Source organism: Medicago sativa, chromosome 7, assembly GCF_051527215.1.
Source record: "Medicago sativa cultivar Bolivia chromosome 7, Bolivia_mono, whole genome shotgun sequence".
Taxonomy (NCBI): Eukaryota; Viridiplantae; Streptophyta; class Magnoliopsida; order Fabales; family Fabaceae; genus Medicago; species Medicago sativa.
Genome location: NC_140755.1, coordinates 28,329,640 through 28,347,774, shown reverse-complemented (window position 1 = coordinate 28,347,774; position 18,135 = coordinate 28,329,640). Strand labels below are relative to the sequence as shown.

Sequence of the window (18,135 nt, the reverse complement as noted above, 5' to 3'; positions counted from 1 at the left end):
CAACTTACTTTTAGGAAGGTGTCTTTTATCAAAGTTATAACTAAAAAGTGAAAATCACACCTTAAAGTGTGACTTGATAAAAAACACCACCAAAGGGTGGCTTGTAACATAACCCTTTTTTAAATATCTGAGTGTCCAAATATTGTGTACAAATAATTGTGACCCATCAAGACTTGCTCACAATAGCGATAAAATAAAAATAAAAAAATGGAGAAACTAAAACTTGATTGGCCAGAGGGACCAAAAGCACTACCCAATATCAAATATGCACATCAAACTTTGCATTGTATTAATTTATACTCAGTTCAGTTCTCCACTACTTTACTCTTTATTGTAACTTTTTTAGGAACACCCTGGCTTTTGCACATTTCAGATTCGTATCATCAAATGAATTAATTTATATACTCAGTTCATTCATCCACTTATTTACTCTTTACTGTAACTTTTTTAGGAGTCAAAGTGTTTGCCAATTCTCCCTCAAGTCCTTAACTGATTTCTTTTTATTTTATTTTTGATGAGTCCTTAACCCATTTCAAACATAAATTATAGGATAAGAAAATCATGGAAAATAATATGGTAAGATATATTAGTTACTAGTTAATGAAACAAAATTCTATAGAAAAGAAAGCATGACAAAGAAATCTCAAATTATGTAGCAACAAAAAATATAATTCCTTTAGTTACATTTCCTTTTTCACTTTGACCAATAAATCAACATTAGTACATCATTGTAGAAGAAACCGATATAAGAAACATAAAGGAGAATTTAAAACATAAAAAGAGCAAAAACAAAATGTAAACACAAACATACTTATGGCATGTTTGTAATGTCTAACAAAGTAAATTTGTATTCACTAATTTTTTTTTTTTTTTAAGGAAAATTTGGATTCAGTTAAAGTGTACATGAATACCAATAGCAATAACTAAGATGGTAAATATACAAAAATATATGATAGCATGAATCAAAATAGAAATTCCACTAGTACTCATGTTACCAAATTCCACCACCCTAATCCTTGCTGGAAATTGGAAGAGTAATCCTGGTGATAAGACAATGAACAAAGCAACAGCAACAATTACTGGTCCCCAATCAGCTCCCATATTTCTCTTTCTTGAATTTTTAACTTCACTTCTCTATTTTTGTTCTGAAGTTTGTTAATAAGTAGAGGATGAATTCCTTGGTCGTTAAGGAGGTAAAGGATATGCTAAACTTGGTGAGAGAAAAGACAAAGGTTTACAAGAGAAGTAAGGTATGTTAAATAAAATGGTATTGGCTAGTGGGATTGCTTTTATGTGCCAACCAAAAGAGTTGCTTTTCTTTTTCTTTCTTCTTACGTATCATAAACTTCTAATAAAGAGTGTGATTCCTCAAATAAAAAAGGGGAATTAGTCACTTTAGTCCTTGAATGGGAAATGAGTAGTCACTTTAGTCCCTGAATGCAGAGAAATTGCAAAACAGTCCTTGAATGTAGACTATGTTGTCAATATCAGGGACTAAAATGACTAACGGAGTCTACATTCAGGGACTAAATTGATTAACAGAGTCTACATTCAGAGACTATTTTGCAATTTATCTGCATCCAGGGACTAAAATGACGACTTCTTTCCTGTTCAGGGACTAAAGTGACTAATCGCCCAATAAAAAACTATTGTATCAACATTTTCTTTTAAAGTGAAAATGTTAATACTACTAATTTTTTATATTGGGAGTGGGGATCAATTTGTCGACCCGGTTTTTTTTTTTTTAATAAATCAAATTAGCCGACCGAAATTGAAATCAAGAACAATCGAATATGAGATTTTAAGAGAGTATAATTCAAAGTTCTAAAGCAACATCACTAGACCAACTGAAATGGATTTATCGACCTCATTATTACTTCACTTCTTAACTATGTCACCTAATTACCAAGTCATCATTATCTCTTGTATCAACACTTCTCACATTAACAATATTAAAAAAAAAACTATGAAAATTATAAAATATTAATTAGTTCCTCCTTTCATTATATTTCTAGTGATTATAATGACATTAAGTTGTTAATGTTAGGTGTGCATTTGAAATTAAATGAACGATTAAAGGAATGCACTTGATAACATATTTGGAGATAAACAAAGCTGATTAATATTTTATAATTTTAATAATATTTGTAATGTGAGAGACTGTGTTGATACTAAAAAAGATAGAGTTGAGTATTTAGGCTTAAAATAATTGTTCATTTGGAAGCTGGAGGTAGGCGTCTTTTTCCGATTGCTTTACTGTTTGATCAAAGTGGTTCTATTTTATTTGTTAAACTATTGAGTTTTTTTTTTGTGATTTGGAAAGAAATGCGTGTGAAAAGATTGATCTTTTATGACACTCTGGTGGTATGATCCTTAATTTATACTATGTGAATGTGAATTTAGTAAAGAACGGAAAGCATTGCCTCGGAGATATATATTTAAAGAATAATTAGTTGAGTAGTTCTAATGTGACCTATCATACCACGTCTTGTTCTCCAAAAATGTTAACTCTCAGCTTCCACTTGAGATTTTGCAGCAAACTCGTTTCTCTCTAGTAAACAGTTTTGTGTTTTAGTATCAATATTCTAATTGATCGATTGTCTGCAATGTTATAAATGGTACATTTTTGTTCATGCAAAGGAAGAAAGATGTTGAACCACTTCTTCACGATCGAGAAATGGAAAGGACTGGGCGTGCAAATCAAAAGGCTGTTAGGAAGAAATATGGATTAGTCATAGTTGATGATTAAATCAGATGAATTTGGGTAAAATTCTTGAGATCTAAGGATGAGTCATATTCTGCATTTATCATCTTCTGTACTCAAGTGCAAAATGAAAAGGATTTAAAGATTTTTTAAAATCAGAATTGATCATGATGGTGATTTTGAAAATGATCCATTTAAATCTTTTTGTGAAAAACATGAAATTTTTCATGATTTCTCTTGTCCTAGAACTCCACGACAAAAAGGGGTTGTAGAACGAAAGAACATACTCCCTCCGTCCCTATGTCTAAGCACTCATTTGACTCTATTTTTGTCCCTAAATGTAAAACCATTTTCAAATTACTAGATGCATTTTATTTTCTTCCTAAACATACCCCTAATTAATACTACTAACTTATCTTGAAATATGAAAAGTCAAATTTAATATACATACAAACAAAGGACAATTTGGTAATATTAACACACAAAATAGACACATTAATTGCACTAACAACTTTTCTTAAGAAATGTGAAAAATGTTAAAGGGACTTAGATATAGGGACGGATGGAGTATATTTACAAGAAATGACACGCACCATGATTCATGAAACCAACATGGCTAAGCACTTATGGGCAGAAGCTATAAACAGATAATGTTATGTTTGAAATAGAATATATATCATACTTATCTTGAATAAGGCACCATACAAACTCTTCAAAGGAAGAAGACTCATCATAACATATTTTCACTAGTTTGGATGTACATGTTACATTTTATACAACAAAGTTCATATAAAGAAATTTGATGTCAAAGCTCAAAAGTGTACCCTATTGGGGTACTTTGAACTCTCAAAGGCATATAAAGCGTATAAGGCTCCATACAAACTCTTCAAAGGAAGAAGACTCATCATATCTTATTTTTACCAGTTTGGATGTACATGTTATATTTTATACAACAGAGTTCATACAAAGAAATTTGATGCCAAAGCTTTAAAGTGTACACTATTGGCGTACTTTGAACTCTCAAAGGCAAACAAAGTGTATAATTCTGAAACTAATATGGTGGAAGAATCAATGCACATTAAATTTGACGACAAAGAGTCAGACAATCAAATGTCAGAGCTAGTTGATAGTTTTTTACATATTGATATATATGCAGAATCATTAGTTTCTCAATGTACCAGTTGAGTCTTCTGATACTTTGGGATCAGTTGCACCATATGGTGCTCCAAAACATTTTGCACTCTCTGATGAGAAAGCTGCAAGCTCAAGTACTGTTGCACAATATGGAAGAACTTTGAAATATAAATATTCATATAGAAAAAACCAAAACATTGGCAACAAGAATGATCTTCTGAAGACAATATCATATTTCAGAAATGAACATTCTATGTTGAGATTGTTGTCAATGATTGAGCCAAACTATGTATGGATTGTTGCAATGTAAGATGAGCTTAATCAATTTAAAAAAAAAAATGATGTATGGGACTTAGTGCCTAAACCATTTGAAAAGAACATCATTGGAACGAAATGGATTTTCAGGAACAAACTTAATAAGAAAAGAGAAGTGGTAGGAAATAAAAGGTAGACTAGTTGCTCAAGGCTACATTCCACAATAAGATATTGATTTCACTGAAACTTTTGTTCATGTAGCTAGGTTAGAGGCAATAAGATTATTATTATCGATCATATGTTGTAAACTAAAATATCAATGTATATCAAATGGATGTTAAACATGCATTCTTAAATGACCTTATTTATGAAGAAGTGTATGGCACAAAACCACCTAAGTTTGAAGATTTAAAACATCCAGATTATGTGTTTAAAATGAAAAAGTCAATATATGGTCTAAAGTAAGCTCCTAGAGCTTCGTATAATGGACTTGATAACTTTCTTTTGGAAAATGGTTTTACTCGTGGACATGTAGACACAACTCGCTTCAAAGAAAGATATTTTAATTGTCCAATATATGTTGAATTTTCTATGATGATGCAGGAAGAGTTTGAAATGAGTATGATGAGAGAACTAAAATTCTTTCTTGGCATTCAAATCAATCAATGCAAAGATGGAGTATTTATCAATCCAAATACAACAAAAAAACTATTGAAGAAGTTCAATTTACTGTCAAATCAATCAATGCAAAGATGAAATATATGTTCTTCAATCCAAATATACCAAAGAACTATTAAAGAAGTTCAATTTACTAGATTGTAAATTGATAACCACTCATATGAATCCAACATGTAATTTGAGCAAAGATGACAACAACAATAAGTTATACCAAAAGGTGTATAGAGGTATGATAGGTTCTGTTCTCTACCTAACTGCAGCTTGACCTGAAATTTCTTCAATGTTTGCTTGTGTTCTCACTTCTATTTAGATCCAAGAAAAACTCACTTAAGTGATGTTAAGAGAATTTTTACATATCTGAAAGGAACTACTAATTTTGGTTTGCTTTATAAAAAATCTCAAGTTACAAGCTAGTTGAATTTTGTGATGGTGACTATGTTGGAGACAAAATTGAAAGAAAAAGCACCAGTGAAAATTGTAAATTCATCGGTGAAAATATGATATCTTGGGCTAATAAAAGACAATCAACTATTGCACTACCTACGGCAAAAGCAAAATACATATCAGATGCAACTTGTTGCACACAACTGCTTCTTTGATAATATTGTTGCTATCTGTTTGTATAAAAATGCTATTTTGCACACAAGGACAAAACATATTGAAATAAAGCATCACTTTATTAGAGATTGTGTTCAAAAAGAGATTTTGGATATCAAGTTCATTTATACAAATTATCAATGGGCTGATACATTTACGAAACCTTTTACAGAAGATAAATTTAATTTAATTTTGAAAAATCTGAACGTACACTTTATTCAAATTTGATGCTAGCCTTTAAGTAAAATTTATAGATTTTTTTATATCAATAATTCTTTATTCCTCAATACATGGAATACAACCATTTAATAAAGTATCTTTGCTTTAAAAAGAAAATGCAATAAACTGACCTTCTATTCAATTTTTCATTTTATCACATTATTATATTTCTTATCTTATACTTTCATGACGTGTGAACAATTTTTCTAAATAAAATCAGTGTAAACATATTTATAACACACATTTTATCACATTAAGGATACAACGCGAACCTGATCAAGGTCACGGATTTCAAAATAGTCATCATAAGTAGAAGGAGACACATTTTATCACATGATCGATGAGACTTCAAGAAAATGTGTCAATAATTTCCCGTTTCTCAGGTCACTGACATGGTCTGCAGAGAAGTTTGGGAGTTTTGCAAAGATTTCATGGTCTAGGATTTTCCCGATCACAAATCGACTCAACTAATATATTAATAATTATAATTAATATATGAACAATAAGGAAAAATTGGCCATAGATAAGAAGAAGAAGAAAAAACCCTCTCATAGTCTAAAAATTATAGACAATTTAAATAACAATTAGAAAAAAGTTGTGCATACTAATGTATGTAACATGGTCTACCGAAAAATCTGGGCAACAAAGCTTAACTTGGCGGAAAAATCATAATTGATTTTGTTGCCATTAATACATTTATTCATGCTAACAAGTTTAGCAGTCGAAAAGATCAAATTCAGTCAAGAACCAGGTCCACCACATTTTTTGCTCCCACCATATCGCCTGGTCCCACCACGACGCATCTACAAAGCACATGAAATAAAATATCAAATGTAGGAAACAATTATGAAATTCGTAAGAAGGAAAAAGTAGCTTGGGATGGAAAGGATAGGCATATGGGGCAAGCTTTGGATGATTTCCCAATGTTTATCCTTTCCATCGCAAGCTTGCCCTATATGCTTATCCTTTCCATCGCAAACTGCTTTTTCCTTCTTACGAATTTCATAATTGTTTCCTGCATTTGATATTTTCTTTCATGTCCTTTGTAGATGCGTCCTGGTGGGACCAGGCGATATGGTGGGAGCAGAAAATGTGGTGGACCTGGTTCTTGACTGAATTTGATCAGTTCGATTGCTAAACTTGTTAGCATGAATAGATGTGTTAATGGCAAAAAAATCAATTAAGATTTTTCCGCCAAGTTAACCTTTGTTGCCCAGATTTTTCGGTAGACCATGTTACATACATGAGTATGCACATCCTTTTTCTTATTGTTATTTAAATTATCTATGATTTTTAGACCGTGAAAGGGTTTTTTCTTCTTCTTTATGGTTAATATTTCCTTGTTGTTCATATATTAATTATAATTATTGATATATTACTTGAGTCGATTTATGATCGGGAAAATCCTAGATGACTATTTTGAAAGTTTCGTCAATCATGTGATAAAATGTTTCTGCTTCTACTTATGACGACTAGTTTGAAACCTGTACCAGGTTCGCGTTGCATCCTTAATGTGATAAAATGTGTGTTATAAATATGTTTAAATTAATTTTATTTAGTAAAATTGTTCAGACATCATAAAAGGATAAGATAACAAATATAAAAACATGATAAAATGAAAAATTAAATATAAGGTCAGTTCGTTGCATTTTCTTTCTAAAGTAAAGACATTTCATTAAATAGTTGTATTTCTTATAGTGAGGAATAAAAAATAATTTATATAAAGAAATTAGAAGTTTTAATTTTTTATAGGAATAAGTTGAAAACAAAATCCGATGAAGTTTAATAATTTAACAAGTATAAGATTACTATCTATTTTCTAAATAAAAACAATGAAAACATATTTATAACACACTTCAATACTATGGTTAGAAAAAATATTTAAATATGACAAAAATTATTTTTGTCAAATTATTAAACTTAAAATGATTTTTTCTAACTTATTCCTATTAAAGAATTTAAATTTCTGGAATTTTTGACAGTGTAAAAATATTTATAACACAATCCAATATTATGGTATGATAAAATAGTTAAATATAGTAAAACTTATTTTTGTTATATTATTGAAAAAATCTATTTTTTTAAACTTATTCCTATTAAGAATTTACTTTATTATGAAAATATAACTAATTTCTATTATAATCACTTTTCCTTTTCAACTATTATACTTATCATCATCGTAGATGTTTTTTCCATTTTTGTGCATATTTAACTTATTCCTATTAATCCCTCTAAAAGAAAAACTTATTCCTATTAAGAATTAACTTTATTAAAAAAATCTAACTAATTTCCATTATATTCACTTTTCCTTTTCACTGTTATACGTATCATCTTCATAGTTCCTTTTTCCATTTCTGTGCATATTCAACTTATTCCTATTAATCCCTAATATAAAAACTTATTCCTATTATGAATTTACTTTATTAAAAAAATATTATATTAGTTAAATTATTAAACATAATCAATTTTGATTTCAACTTATTCCTATTACCATAGTATTGGATTACAAAATATGATTAGGTTTAATAATTTAACAAATTAAAGGTTTAACATATTTAATTATTTTCCTCTTACCATAGTATTGGATTGTGTTATAAACTTGTTCACACCGTCATAAAAGGATAAAATAACCAATATGTTCATATAATAATGTGATAAAATCATAAATTGGAAAAGTAAATATAAGGAAAGTGAGTTAAGTTTTCTTCCAAAACTAAAGTCATTTATGAAATGGGTGTATTTCAGTGCATTGAAGAATACAAAACTATAACGCCAAAAAAAGAATTAAAAAACAATTAATAAAAAAAATATAGAAGTCCAATATTTTATCATATTTAACTTTAAGGATTAACTTTAAAAAATAGTTAAAACAAAATCTGATTAACTTTAATGATTTAACATAGATAAATTTTATCATATTTAACTATTTTATCATATCATAATATTGGACTCTGTTTTAATTCTATTTACACTTTTATTTTGAAAAAGGTTTACATTGTTGTAAATGGATAAAACAAAAAGTCCAATGTTATATCTCTATTAAGTTCGTTTATTTTTATATTGAAATTTAGTGGTTCATATAAACTAATAAGGAATTAAGGAAGTCTATACACATATTTCTCGATCCTCTCAAACTTAATCTCATGCTCACACAATTTTTTTTATTATTAACAACTAAAGGAAAGAAAATGTCATCTATTATCATTCAAGGTTTATTGTCAATAGCTTTGCTAGTTTATTTTAAACAACCAATTGCCCCTATAATGCTAGAGAATGTGAATAAAACATTGTTTAAATAGGATAAGTAAAAAAAGAATGAGCAAATAATACCTTTACCTTGAGAAGCTTCAAAAATCTTGTTGAACCAAGGTAAGCATATGAATATAGCTAGCAACATTGAAGAAGAAAATAAAACTCAGCATGACTGAAAATGGTTTATGAGTTAATAAAAAGAATGAAATGAATGAAGGAATTGATAATACCTTGCACTTGGAGGGAAGTTTATGAGTTTCTTTAGGAGTGTGGAATCTTCCATTATTGTAGATTGCACTCTGCAACTTTGATGAAGGGTTGATAGCAGCAAATTTTCTGGAAAATACAAATTGTTTTAATATTAAGAGAGATCAATAAGATAGAAAATATGTAAGATAGGGCATAAAGAACATTGGATCACAAAACATAACTTAAGGAAAGATGTTTGCTAAAAATTGTAGACTGAATAGTACTATAAACAAAATTAAATAGGAATTTGAAATTGATTTAATGAATGAATAGAAAATGAAGAAATGTGAAAGTACCTAAGTGCCATGGAAGTTAAGTACCGAGTTTAAGAACAAGATCTAAAGAAGTAATTGAAGGAAATGAACATGAGTGTTGAAAAGAAAAATGAGTAAGAAGGGGAACCGGATCCCCATCTGCTCTTTATAGTCTGCCAACTCTCAATCCAATGGCTGAGATTTAAAAAGAGAAAACAATTAAAAAAGGTGTTATTGAAGAGAGAGAAATCAAAATGTGTGTGAACATAAATGAAAAATAATTAGGGTTGAATATGTTTTTTGTCCTTATAAATATATTAATTTTTCGTTTTAGTTTCTCTAAAATTATCTTTCGACTTTTAGTCCTTATAAAATTTTCAATCACCACTTGTGGTTCCATTTTTTAAGTCAACTCATGTGTAGCATTTGTATTTTTTTAATGAAATTGTGCAAAAACATGTGTAATATTATAAAAATCTCTCCAAAAAAAAAAAATAGAATTGTTAAACAAAACATGAATTAAATATGAATTTTTAATAGCAAAAAATTTAAAATTTAAATTTAATTCATGTTTTGTTAAAAAATATTTATTTTTTAGGAGAGATATATTGTTATAATATTATAAATTTTTCTGCAAATTTTTATTCAAAAGGAGAGACCGCAAGTGAAAATGGAAAACTTTTAGGGAACTAAAAGTTGAAAAAAAAAATATTCATAAATGCAAAATAATTAGGGTTAAATATGTTTTTATTATACATATAAGTTTAATTAAAAGGAGAGACCGCAAGTGAAAATGAAAAACTTTTTGGGGACTAAAGTTGAAGAATTTTTTTAGAGGGATTAAAACCAAAATTGTGTATTTATAGAGATCAAAATCATATTTAACCCAAATAATTAAACCAAAACTAAATTAGAAGAAAAAGTAAATGAAGGAACTACAACAAACAACCAAAAAAATTCTAATCTCAAAAATCAAATTTTATGATGGAATCCTTCTTCCAATACCCCTTTTCACCCATCAAAAGTTTACGAACACAAAATGAAGAACCTGAAAGTGGGGAAAGGAACATCACAGAAAGGTAATGAATTTGGAGGGAATGGCGACGAGTGTGGAATTAGTGAGCAAAGATAGAGGATAAATTTCCATAAAATGAAGGGTTATTATAGAGAGTTGGGTTGGGAACTTTGTCTCTAAAGTTTTAGTTATGGCTTCCAATGTTGCAACCCATTGAAGCTTGCCATCGACAGAAAAAAAATCAGGATGACTAGAGTTCCGAGAGGTGTTTTCTATCGGTTGCCGCTATGTTGAAGTTTCATTAATCGTGTGTCATAATCAAGGTTTCGAAGAGTGCTTTTATCTTCAGAATTATTGCTTTCAGTCGATTTGTGTGCACTTTTGTTGTTGCAGGGAAGTGGATTGATGCATTTAGCCAATGATCTTGTAGAGGTGGTTGGGTTTACTTGAGACCACTGTTATGTGATAACTTTAAATTGAATTAATGAAGATGTTCTCATAATACTTTGAACCTTGTTGATGTTTTTTCATTCACGTTCATAAGTAACTAAGATGGTGTATTGATATGGTATTGTACATAAAATAGTTTGTTGTTCTATTTTAACATTTTCATATCACATTGTCTAAGTGACTTTCTTTTATGACATGTCATTGATAATGCCTAAAAATATCATTAGTTTAATAATTTAACTATTTTTCTTAGTGGCAATATATATGTCTGCGTGCATGTGGCTGTGTGTGTGAGATAAATCTCCCAAAAAAGTATAAACTTATACAAATAATGAGTACAAGAAGTTCTCTAGCCAAGCAATAACAAAACAAAAAGGATCCCTCCCAAAGAAACAAGAGGAAGGCTAGAAACATAATCTCATAATCAAATAACCTTTAGATAAATTCATCACATGACACTATCGATGCCACTTGGTTTATTTCATGGGTAACACTTGGCTTCATGCATGTATTCTTCTTGACACTTGGCTTGTTGCATGTATTCCTTATGACTCAAGACACTTGGTTCAATGCATGGGTAACACTTGGTTTGCCGCATGTATTCCTCTTGACACATGTTGCATGTATTCTTCATGAGTCACGACACTTGGTTCATTGTATTGGTAATATTTGACTTGTTGCATGTATTCCTCTTGATACTTGATTTGTTGCATGTATTCCTTAAGGTCATTGCACTTAGTTGAACCACACTCATAATCTTGACCTATTCCTTATCATCTATCATTCAGATCAAATAGATTTGTAAACTTCTCAACCACCACCTTCTTGGCTAGATTTCAGCCAACATAGACAGCCTTTTGAAAAATCAACACCATAAAAAGACTCTCCTCCAACTCCTCTACAAAACCCACAAAAAAGATCATAATTCGAAACACTTTTCCCGGCGACCTCTGCGTCGGAAATTGCGACCTCCGCGCCGAAAATTGCAATCGTCGCTGTTATGACGTGAAACTGGGTTGGTGTCTTCATCAAGGTTAACTTCTTTACATCTTATATTTCCATTACATGCAACAACAACAACAACAACAACAGTTAAAACATGAAATTGGATCTGATTCTCTTGTATTTTCAAAAGATGTAAGAATTTCTTATGTAGATCAATTGATCTTTTTCTGCAAATTTTGATTTTTTTTATTTTGTTTCTGCAGAAATGATGTAAACTGAAGAATTGTGTTTTTTTTTTTTAAGTCTAAATGAGGACTGTTCTTTTCAGAATAAAGAAAGGATTTTCTCTTTCACAATTGAATAATAAAAAAACCAATATTTTTGTATGTTGAATAATAAAAAATCACAGATCTGACTATTTTTGTATGTTTCCCAACAGGTTTTAAAAACAAATTAATGGAAGTGAAAAACTAATGGAAGTGAAAATTTTAGACACAATTTATATCATACAAAGTTGCTATCTCTGTTAATGTTTGTACTCATCTTTATTTTTTTATGCTTTTTCTTGTTCTTAATCCTTCATGGTTGTTTTCATTTTTATTTATACGCTATTGTTTTTTCTTATAAAAAAATAGTATAAACTTTATTTTTACTCAATTTTTTTTTCAAAAATGATAATAAACTAAAGGAAGATTATGTAAGTTTAGAAGTATTTGAAAAAGATTGAACAAACACAATCTACCGTGGCTGTTGAACTTTTTTTTTTCTATTGCAATTTGTTGGCTGTATGTATTATTTTTTTTCAATCAAAAGAAGGATAAAGTAATACAAAAGAAATACACAATATGAATGATGTTTGTATACCTTGATGTAGATCATGTCATATTGATTTTGCTTGAAAAAAGAAGTCAGTTTTACTTGTTGATATGAAGAAAAATATATTAAAAATACTATTTAGCAAAGAAAAAGAAGAGTTATTGTTACCCTTCCCGTGTTCTCATTTTCTTTTACACCTTCGTCAATCAAAAGAGGAGATTTCCCTGCATAATAAGAAAAGAAAATGAAGATTATAAACAGTTGAAGAAAAAAATACCAATGTGTGAAATGGACTATTGAATCTTGTTTAAAATGTTGTTGAGAATAAAATGAGTTTGATTTAGAATTTCAGATTTAAGAGCTAAAAGTATGGAAAAGAGAAGTGTGAACTTTTGATTGCAAAAGTTCTGACTTATTTTTGTACTAAAGCAATAAGATATAATATTTTATGTTTGAAATTTGGAATTCAAATTTAGAAGAGGGAAGAAAGTGTGGGAAAAGTTTTTGGGAAGAAAAGTTTTGCCACTTGTCAACACAGCAGCGACCCACTTGGCAAGCAAACCAGCAGCCGAATGGCTTACATAGAAGGAGCCAGATGTCAAGCTCGTGTTGAGCGTGCACTACTTTCTTATATTATAAGAGATAGTTTATTTCAATAATTTTTTTATTTTTTTTTTCAAATTTTTAGTATATTTTATTTATTATTTTTTATGTAACATAATTGTCTCAACAAACTAAATATATTATATCTTTTTCTTTCTTTTAAAGTTTTTTGGTACATTTTATCTTTAAAACCTATTTTTTTAAATTGCTTAAATTATTTGTTATTTCTTTATCTTTTAGCAATTCAAATTTTAGCTACTCACATTTTTTAGGACTATAAAATTAAAGGATTTTTGCTAAACAACAACTCACATAATTTTAGCACAAGTAGAATTACACATTTGAAATCAACCTTTCTCATTCTTCAGGTTTGACAAATATCACTTTTATGATTTTTTTTTCCAGAAAAGTAACATCATTCACACTCTAAATATAAATTATGGAGACTTAAGATTAGGATCATTAGAATGTGAAGAATGCCGAATTTTAAAGAGATCAAATATATAAGTCAAGATCCTGCTAGTATTCCAAAACATATTCTAAATCGTATTCCAAAATAAGATTACGATTGCGATTCACTCAGAAAGCGATTGCGATAAAATTCAGATTGCGATTGCAATTCACTCAAACATAACTTTGTGATTCAGAAAGCGATTGGGATTGTGATAAAATTCAGAAGGTAAAGCGATTGTGATTCTGCAACAACATAAACGCGATTGTGATTCTCACTTCTGCGATGCTTTAAGTGCTTCTTCTTCCTGGTTGCATGTTTCTCTAACTCACTCACAATCATAATAATGAGTTACGATTCTATTTGAAAGCAAACACTAAAAGCGATTTCCGATTCTTTTTGAAAGAAAAGCGTTTTACGATTCTGCACTGTAACACCCAAATTCATCGAAACCATGGTGAATTGATTATCACTCCGTGAACATCTTTCAAGCGGTGTTGAATTGACTTAGATTCTTTCTGTTAGAAAAGCAATATGCGATTTCCATAAAACAACAAAAGCTATATGAGATATGCTATTTGCGATAAGCGTTTTACAATTGTGGCTTTCACAGACTGCTTCTGCAATTTGCGATTAACCAAAGAAAGTTATCTGCGATTAACATCCCAATTTGCGATACAGCTGTTTCTGTGATACAACTGTGTGTTTTGTGCTTCTGAGTGTGATTTGTTTCTCCTGTGCGATCTGCTCTTATCAAGGGTTCCAATTGTTGAAGGTTTTCTCTCCATCTTTGTGAGAGCTTTTGTGTTTCTCTTCTTGTGGGAGTTTGTTCTGCTGTTGTGCTGGTACAATGTTAGAGGTGAGTTTTGAAGACTTATCACTAAGTGATGATAAAGGATTGAGTTTTGACATTGAAGAGGAAGAAAGTTCTGAACATGATCCTCTCCTATGTTTGGTCGGACGTTTTCTTGTCAACCGTCCCGTTCGGCTTAAGGAGATGATGATACGGATGTCTGAGGTGTGGCGACCGGTGAAGGGGTGGCTATGAAGGAAGTGCAACCAGAGCTGTTCTTGTTCCAATTCTTTCACAAACTGGATATGGAGGAGGTACTAAAGGGCGGTCCGTGGACATATGACAATCATTCTTTGGTTCTGGAAAAGTTGCGAATAGGGGTGTTGTTGAAGGATATACAGTTAAACTACATGAATCTCTGGGTTAGGGTTTACAACTTTCCAACTGGTATGATGAAGGAGAAAGTCGGAATGGGGTTAGGGAACTATATGGGAGAGTTTTTGGAGTATGATGAAAATAACAATTCTAGCTTCTGGCGTGAGTATATGAGGTTGAAGGTAAGGTTTGATATCAGACAGTCATTGAAGATTGGGAAGAAGATTAAAGCGAATGGGGGAGAATGGTGTGTGGTGAATTTCAAGTATGAGAGGTTAAGAACCTTCTATTTTGTGTGTGGGGTGCTAGGTCATAGTGAGAACAAGTGTGAGGTTAAGTTTTCTCAACCAAATGTTACAATTCCAAAACGGTGATCAAACGCTATTAGGGCAGATCCGTGGAAGCCATGGGGGAGGGTGTCATCACAGTGGTTGCGAGAAGATGGGGTTTCTAAGGCTGATGTGGAAAAGGAGGGAGGGAGGAGAGCCGAAAGAGATGGACAGTCTGAGTCAAGTAGGCAGCAGACATCTCCGACTTCTGTGGATAGGGTGAACACGTGTCAGGTAGTGGTGGGTAAGCAGTCTGGTTCTACGCTTGCGTCAGGTGGATCCAGCAATGTTGTGAAGGAGTTAAGGCATGCAAATGCTTCTTTCCTGACTTTTACTAAAGATAGAGGGTCGAGTACATCATATTCAGCCATCTCCTCGACTATTGATAACCATAACCAGGTCCAGAATACTAGTGAGGAGGAAAATAATGCAGACATGGAATATCAGTTTCAGAGAAAGCGTATGCGAGAGGACAAACAACCTGTCAAGGATTCCACAAATCAGACACTTCAGCATTTTTTATCGGCACGTCCTAGCAGCCTGGACTGCCGGGACCAATGATTATTTTGAGTTGGAACTGTCGGGGATTGGGCAACCCGAGTGCAGTTCCAAATCTTCGAAATCTGGCCCGGGGACACAAACTAGACATTCTTTTCCTATCTGAAACGTTGGCTAATACACGAAGCATGGAAAATATTCGCGTCATGTTGGGATATGATTCATGCTTAGCAGTTGATGTGGAAGGCAGGAGCGGTGGGCTGTGGCAGTGTTTTGGAAAGATGGTTCTAATTGTCGTGTGTTAAATTACTCTCGAAATTTCATTAATCTGATTGTAGAGGATAGAGAAGCTGGTGATTGGAGATTAACTTGTTATTATGGCTTTCCTGAACGTGTGCGTCGTCGTGATGCTTGGGATTTACTTCAGGAGCTGCGAGATATGTCATCTCTTCCGTGGTGTATCATTGGGGACTTTAATGATTTGTTGTCTCAACAAGACAAAGCTGGTATTCATCCTCATCCTAATTGGTTGTGTACGGTTTTCCGTGAAGCGGTTGAAGATTGTGCCTTATCCGATATTAAATTGCATGGTCACCCATTTACGTGGATCAAGAGTCCGGGTACCAATCAAGTGTTGGAAGAAAGGTTGGATATGGCTATGGGAAACTCTGAATGGCTGCAACGTTTTCCAGAAGTCAAAGTTACAAACTTGCTTACTTCTCACTTAGATCACACTCCAATACTGCTTGATACTATACCTACGGTTCGTCAGAGGTATAATTATTCTTTTAAATTTGAAAACAGTTGGCTCCTATAGGACGATATTGAGGAGGTGGTGGTGGATGGCTAGGGTGGTACTAGGGGGTTGGAGCTCGGTGATAGAGTTATGAATTTCTCTACGAAGTTGCAAAGTTGGGGTAGGAGGAAGAGAGTTCGGTTTAAGGAAGAAATTAACCAATGTGTAAGTATATTAGAGGAGCTTCGTACCCAGCCGAATGGTATGATGCGTACACAATATGTCGAAACTCGGGAGAAGCATGCTTGACTACTTGTATAAGAGGAGGCCTTTTGGAACCAAAGATCGAAAATGCACTAGTTGAAGGAAGGGGACATGAATACTAAGTTCTTTCATACATCTGCGGTAGCCCGCGGCAAAGTGAAGAAGGTTAGTAAGCTCCGAACGGATGACGAGAGGATTGCTACGTCTCAAGAGGATATGTGTATCGTGGCACAAGGTTATTTTGAGCAACTATTTGCTGCGAATGCAGGTGTGCATGAACCAGTGCTGGATTTGATGAGTCAGTGTGTGTCAATGGATGACAATATAATGCTTACATCACCTATTACAAAAGAAGAATTGCGTCAAGCTCTTTTTCAGATGCAACCGGACAAGTCCCCAGGTCCAGATGGTTTTAATCCGGCATCTTATCAAAGATTTTGGCATGTGTGTGGTGATGATATTTTTCAGGCAGTGGTTTCTTGGTTGGATCGCGGTTACTTCCCTTCAAACCTTTCAGAAACAAATATATGTTTGATTCCGAAGTGCGAAGACCCGGATAATATGAAAGATCTTAGGCCTATATCTCTTTGTAATGTGTTGTATAAGATGGTGTCGAAGTTGCTCGATAATCGACTGAAACGATGTTTGGATAAATGTGTGTCAGAGGAGCAGTCAACGTTTGTTGATGGCAGCTCTATACTGGACAACATGTTAATTGCTACCGAGATAATCCACTCAATGAAGAGGAAGACGAAGGGATAAAGAGGGGAATTGGCTCTCAAGATTGATATTAGCAAGGCTTATGATAGAGTGGATTGGGGGTTTCTTCGTGGTGTGCTTATGTGAATGGGGTTCAGTGAGAAATGGGTCCAATGGATGATGATGTGTGTTAGTTCTGTTACTTATTCGGTGCTTATGAACTTTGACAAGGTGGGGCCTATTGTACCCGGCCAAGGGTTGCTCCAAGGTGACCCGTTATCACCATATTTATTCATATTGGTGGCTGAGGGCCTCTCAACTCTAATACATAAGGCTATTACTAGAGGTGATATCCATGGGGTACAAGTATGTCGCGGCGCACCAGTAGTGTCCCATCTGTTGTTTGCAGACGATTGTTTCTTGTTTTGCTGGGCCAATGTGGTGGAAGCACAACGTTTACTCACTATTCTTAAAACTTATGAGGTAGCATCTGGACAAGAAATTAACTTATCAATGTCTGAGGTGTTTTTCAGTCGTAATATGAGTGAGGCGGCACAGAATGATTTGTCAAACATTATTGGTGTCCGACATGTGATGGGTACCGGAAAGTATTTGGGGTTACCTTCGATGATTGGTAGAGATAAGAGGTATATTTTTTCTTTTATCAAGGATCGTATTTGGAAACGAATAAATGCATGGAGGGGACGGGCATTATCGAAGGCGGGAAAGGAAGTTATGATCAAATCTGTGTTACAATCTATTCCTTCATACATAATGAGTATTTATCTTTTGCCGAATTCAATTATAGATGATATTGAA

At 32.3% G+C, this 18,135-nt stretch overlaps 1 protein-coding gene across 1 annotated transcript; it reads right to left on the bottom strand.

Moving 5' to 3' along the window:
* Positions 1–629: 629 nt before the first annotated feature.
* LOC146905347 (uncharacterized) lies at positions 630–1,273 on the bottom strand. Its single transcript, XM_085723795.1, has one exon. It carries the CDS (start codon positions 1,099–1,101, stop codon positions 889–891), a length of 213 nt encoding a protein of 70 aa, XP_085579921.1. The 5' UTR covers positions 1,102–1,273; the 3' UTR covers positions 630–888.
* Between the last annotated feature and the right edge of the window lie 16,862 nt (positions 1,274–18,135).

Coding starts and splice junctions, on each gene's coding strand:
- LOC146905347 (XM_085723795.1), bottom strand. CDS start 1,101: ATGGGAGCTGATTGGGGACCAGTAATTGTTGCTGTTGCTTTGTTCATT.